The 6000-nt window shown below is 41.9% G+C and overlaps 1 protein-coding gene across 2 annotated transcripts in view; it reads left to right on the top strand.

Moving 5' to 3' along the window:
* Positions 1-4918, top strand: part of SLAMF6 (SLAM family member 6) — a 37721-nt gene extending 32803 nt beyond the window's left edge. Inside the window, exons 6-8 of one of the 2 annotated variants that reach the window (XM_019025327.4) lie at positions 792-874; positions 2779-2850; positions 3201-4918. In XM_019025327.4, coding sequence (XP_018880872.2) covers positions 792-874; positions 2779-2850; positions 3201-3248 — 203 coding nt within the window. In that variant the 3' untranslated portion in view covers positions 3249-4918. The remainder of the gene's footprint in view (positions 1-791; positions 875-2778; positions 2851-3200) is intronic. The other variant, XM_019025332.4, reaches the window with a different exon arrangement.
* Positions 4919-6000: the final 1082 nt, after the last annotated feature.

Raw genomic sequence — 6000 nt, forward strand, 5'->3', positions numbered from 1 at the left:
CCACCCTGCTGATGGAGAAACTAAGTCCCAGTGAAAGGGATCATCCCTTGTCACCCAGCAAGTCCAGGGCACAGGCAGGATTAGAGCATCTAAGGCACAAAACCAAACTCTCTGACTGCATCATTACTGTTCAGCCAGGGTCTGGGCAATGGATAGACACAGTGGAAAGAGAAAACATGATATAGAAACACAAACACAGGCTCTGGACTCAGATTGGCTTTGGGTCTCATTTCATGCATGAGTGATGCATGACATCACTTGCAGAAGAAAAGGCATAAGGTTTGAAGTCAGAAGACATGCATTTGAGTTCCTGTTTCATCACTATCTGTATGGCTTTGCACAAGCCAGTTAAGTTTTCTGAGCCTCCAGTTCCTCATCTCCAAAATAATCAAATCCACTATAGGGACCTCTGAAAAGCTTAATAATATCCCTTATGTGAAATAACTGGCTCCATTATGTTTGCCAACGAGGTGTCTTTAGCCCTTCCATAGGCAGGGCTATTTGGTCCCAGGAGCTTCCTGACCCACATGTGAAGCCTGAGGGAGACTCTGAAGCTTTAGGGGACCTCAACACCACCTCCTACCCCAAGAGATGTGGTCAGAAATAGACCACATGACTGAGAAGGTTCACCCAGAGCTCCAAAGACTGTCAAGAATGAATGATCCCTCAGGAAAGGAGATGCTTCAAACACCTGCCTATCTGGGGACACGGTGTGCTCTGGGGAGGGCGAAGTCCTGGGAGAGAAGTCCCAGAGTCCTTGTGCCATTGACTGTGCCTTCCTATGTTAACAGCAGAGTCCGCAGGGAACCTAGAGTATGTTTCAGTGTCTCCAACGAACAACACTGTGTATGCTTCAGTCACTCATTCAAACAGGGTGAGTCCTTTCAGCTTTATACGCCATTGTTGTCAGTTTTACAGCCATTGTTCACAAACTTGTCACCATAACCATCTCACTGATGGGGAGGAGAAGACAGCCACAGCGACAGGAGCTGCAAAGTTATGTGCTAGACCACTCTGGTGTCTGCCTTTCTCACCCTTAAGGGAATGTTTATTCATACCCTGCCTTACACGGTTCTCCAACTGCTTGATGCATCAGTAAGTCTTGTCCCTTCAGCTTAATTACAAGCTGAACGAAAGTACAAATTATGTCTTCCTCTCTCTTGCCCTATATCCTAGCATAACGATCAGTAAATACTTGCTGAATGGGTCAGAGTTCCACTAAGTTTGAAAGTTTCCTATGGACGTAGTTCCATAGCAGGTGGCTGACTTCTCACTCTGCATGTAGGGGTCTTAGGGGAGCTCAGAAGTAGTCTCTCAAGAGGGGAAGGGGGCACAGTAGAGGCCACTAAACCATGAGCAATGGTTCACCCCTCCCCTCTCATCTAGCAGCATAACAGGATGGCCTTGGTCAAGCATCAGCAACTCATCTGTCATGCATCAGCAACTCCCCACCACCCCTAAATAAAGGACCTGCAGGTGGCACATCTCTAAATAATACCATACATTTTGAGAGGCCAGTTTTCGGAAAAATAAGCCAGGAAAGCTTAGCATTTTCCAAATGATGTAAGCAATGATCTAGCTAGAAATCTTGGATTCCCTTCACCTATATTTGCAAAGTATGCTCCTTGATGACAGGAAGCAAGAAGGGGTACTCTCACTTGCTCAGACATTTCTATTGCCTTTGCAAATTCCTCCTGAAAACAAGTCAACTCACACTCTGACAAATCAAAAAACTAATTTCCCACAAATTTGTTAGCTTTCTCTTTAGCAAAAAGCAAAAAAAAAATGTGCTTTGGAGAGTTTGAGGTCTTTTTGTTTTTTTTTGTTTGTTTGTTTTTTGGTTTTTGGTTTTTTTTTTTTTTGAGACAGAGTGTCACTCTGTCACCAAGGGTGGAGTGCAGTAGCACGATCACAGCTTACTGCAGCCTCAACCTCCTCAGGCTCAGGTGATCCTTTTACCTCGGCCTCCCAAGTAGCTGCGACTACAGGCGAGCACCACCACATCAGGATAATTTTTCTACTTTTTGTAGAGACGGGGTTTCACCATGTTGCCCAGGCTGGTCTCAAACTTCTGCACTCAAGTGATCCACCTGCCTCGTCCTCCCAAAGTGTCGGGATTACAGGCATGAGCCACTGTGCCCAGTAGAGATCTTGATAATTCTCTAAATACTTCTTCATTAATTTAAAGTGTCAAAATCTTTGAGTAGGTTCTTTGAGGGCCGCAGGGACTTCTGCTATTATTTCTGTAATGTGCATTCCAGGCAGAGCCATTCTTAAGGCCAAGTGTTCCTATTCTACCAATTCCCCATGCTTGAGAAGACCCCAATGACAGGATGACAAGGCAGTTAGAATTATAGCAAAAGATGGAGCAGGCAAAATGGGTAGTTTCAGTCATAGTTAGTAAAAATTTGAGACAAAACATATAATATAACTATCTGGTATATAAGTTTTTTCTTAAAAATGGAGGAAGGAAAGTAGAGCTGGACAAAGGACAAGAATACTTCCTTCCCTTCATACAGCAAGGCTGCCTTTCTCTGGCTCTTGAGCCCATTGGTTTGCTGCAGTGTTGCTGTTCTGTTTGGGGCTCAGGAAATGCCACTAAATCCTCACAAGTTTGATAGCTAGTCGTGCTTGGTCTTCCACTGAACATTCCCCGGCCTTCCTCTGGAAGAACTTTGACATATTCTCTTTTTTGTCACACAGTCTTTCCTAAGAATATATCTATGCATTAATCTCTTTGTCTCTGTGTAAGCCAAATTGGTATGATTCTTTTTACAGGAAACAGAAATCTGGACACCTACAGAAAATGATACTATCACAATTTACTCCACAATTAATCATTCCAAAGAGGTAAGCCCACGATTGCTCCACGTTTTTATATTCTTACCTCTCTCCACAGACCTATGATTTTTCAAATAAAGTAAAAATAAAACGGTCATTTTACAGATGCACAAACACCAGCAGCATGCGGAAAGTCTCAGGACATCACCAAAACATAATCAAGAAGTTATTTTGTATTAGGATCACCATGCATAACTGAGTTTTCAAATTACATGTTTTTAAATTTAATCCTGCCCTATGCTATCAATATCTCTATTATCTGCCTCTCTGTAGTCTCCAGTCCTCTCTCTGTAGTTATGAGGAGTGGGCTGAGGTTCCAGTTCCAATTAACCTACCTCATCTTCCTCTTTTTCCCACAGAGTAAACCCACTTTTTCCAGGGCAACTGCCCTTGACAATGTCGTGTAAGTTGCTGAAAGGCCTCAGAGGAATTCAGGAATGACACGTCTTCTGATCCCACGAGACAGAACAAAGAACAGGAAGCTTGGTTCCTGTTGTTCCTGGCAACAGAATTTGAATATCTAGGATAGGATGATCACCTCCAGTCCTTCGGATTTAAACCTGCCTACCTGAGTCAAACACCTAAGGATAGCATCATTTCCAGCATGTGGTTCAAATAATATTTTCCAATCCACTTCAGGCCAAAACATGCTAAAGATAACACACCAGCACATTGACTCTCTCTTTGATAACTAAGCAAATGGAATTATGGTTGACAGAGAGTTTATAATCCAGAAGACAACCACTTGTTTCCTTTTAGAGAGCAGCAGGATTGACTTATTGAGAAATAATACAGTGTGTTGGTTACATGTGTAGTCTCTGGAGTTGGATGGGCCCATCCTGATACAAGTTGAGCATCCCTTGTCTGAAATGCTCGGGATTAGAAATGTTTCAGATTTCAATTTTTTTCAGATTTTGGAATATTTGCATTATATTTAGTGGTTGAGTATCCAAATCCAAACATCCAAAATTCAAAATGCTCCAATAAGCATTTCCCTTGAGTTTCATTCATGTCGATGCAGTGCTCAAAATCTCAGATTTTGGAGCATTTTGGGTATTGGATTTTTGGATTTGGGATGCTCAACTTGTACAATGTTTATTAGACACATCTCCTGGGACATACTGCCTAACCTTTTGGAGCCTTAGTCTCCCAGACTGAAAAAGGAAGAGGATGGTATTACATCAGCTCCATTGTTTGAGCCGAGAATCTAAGTCATCCCTGACTCCAGTGTCGTTGTCACCAGGCCCTTTGGACTCTACCTCAGAAATATTTCTTGGACCTTCCGCTTCTCCTCCAACTCCTTGACCACCATCCTGTATCCAACCATCACCACCTCTAACCGGAATCCTACCTTAAGATCAGAACAGTTCTCCTCACTTTTGTTCTTGTCCCTCTCCAACCCACTCTCCACAAGACGGCCAGAGTAATATTTTTAATATAAATTGGATCCTTCCGTTTCCTGCTTGAAACCCTGCAGGTTTCCCAATGCACTCAGAAAGAAATCCAGTTTCCATGGCCCTGGATGGTCTGGCTCACCTCCAGCCTCAGCTAGCATTACCCTTCTGACACTCTCTATGTAGCCTCCCTGATCTTCTTTCAGCTCCTCTATTAAAGGAAAAGTTCTTTATGTTAATTATTTACATCTTCCTGCAGGCCCTTCCTCTGCCTGCTGGGGTCCTCCTGTTCTTTAGGTTTAATTTTAAATATGTCACCTCCTAAGAGAAACCTTCCCAGACCACTCTATCTAAAATGAATCTTCTAGGCTGGGCATGGCGGCTCACACCTGTAATCCCAGTACTTTGGGAGGCCAAGGGGGGAGATCACATGAGGTCAGGAGTTCAAGACCAGCCTGGCCAACTTGATGAAACCCCGTCTTTACTAAAAATACAAAAAAATTAGCCAGGCTTGGTGGTGCACCCCTAAAATCCCAGCTACTTGAGAGACTGAGGCAGGAGAATCGCTTGAACCCAGGAGGTGGAGGTTCCAGTGAGCCAAAATCATGCCAATGTATTCCAGTCTGGGTGACAGAGTGAGACTCTGTCTCAAAAAATAAATAAATAAAATAAAATGAAATAGATCTTACTATTCTGTTACACCTTCTATGTCATTTATCATATCATTAAATATTTATTTTTACTTTTTTAACATCTATTTCTCCCACTATACCCTAAGCTCTTCAGAAACAGAGACAATAACTGTTTTGTTTATCACCGTAACCCTAGCACCTAACACAGTATCTAGCATATAGCAAGTGTTCGAAAAAATGTTTTAATAAATAAATGAATATGTAATGGGGTTTTGTGAAAATGAAATAAGACAATACACCTGGAGTCCTTAGCATAGCTCTCAGCCACATAAAGGAGCTCAATAAATGTCAGTCAGCATTGTTGGTATAATTACTGATATAATTAGTATAAATTAATAATAGTAAAAATTAATTATTACTGAATTACACAGAATCATCTCACAAACCTTCAGCACAACAAGACATGTGACAGAGATCAGCTCTCAAGACCACAAGATTCAAAGGGAAGGGGTTTGGAGAGTTGGAATGGGGAAAAACTGAAATAATGGCTGAAAAGAATAGAAAAAAACAAAGCTCATCAAAGTTAATTAATCTCAAATACCAGCCATCAATTACAGTATTAGTCAGTGGAGTAGGACAAGATAGGGAAGCTTAATCAAGAAGAAGGAAGAGTTTCCAAGGAATAGGTTCTGGGTTCATGGAGACTTCAAAGAAAAGAGTAAAAAGAGGGTTACTGCCATGTTCGTGCAAGATGACCTGAAGCTCAGGAAATCTCACTGGGCAGGTAAGAGAGTGTTTTCCTTTCAAGGGGACCCAAATATATATATATATATTAAGCTTTTTTGTGTGTGTGGAAACTTTGAAGAATTCCAAGGTTCTTCAGAGAGGGAAAAGGAATAATCTGTAAAGTCAGTGCAGATAGAAAAATATTTGCAACATCTAGGGTGCCCAAAACCAGCAAGAAAATTAGGGGATATGTCATGGAAGGCACAACTAATCCATCTAGAGCAGGAAATCTACCAGAATCTACCCTGAATCTGGACTGCGCTGGGGAGGATCACAAACAAAACAAAAACTAAGGGCGTATCTATGGATATCTAAGAGGTGAGTAAGAAAAGAACTCATAAGAAAGC

Source organism: Gorilla gorilla, chromosome 1 (assembly GCF_029281585.2).
Source record: "Gorilla gorilla gorilla isolate KB3781 chromosome 1, NHGRI_mGorGor1-v2.1_pri, whole genome shotgun sequence".
Taxonomy (NCBI): domain Eukaryota; kingdom Metazoa; phylum Chordata; class Mammalia; order Primates; family Hominidae; genus Gorilla; species Gorilla gorilla.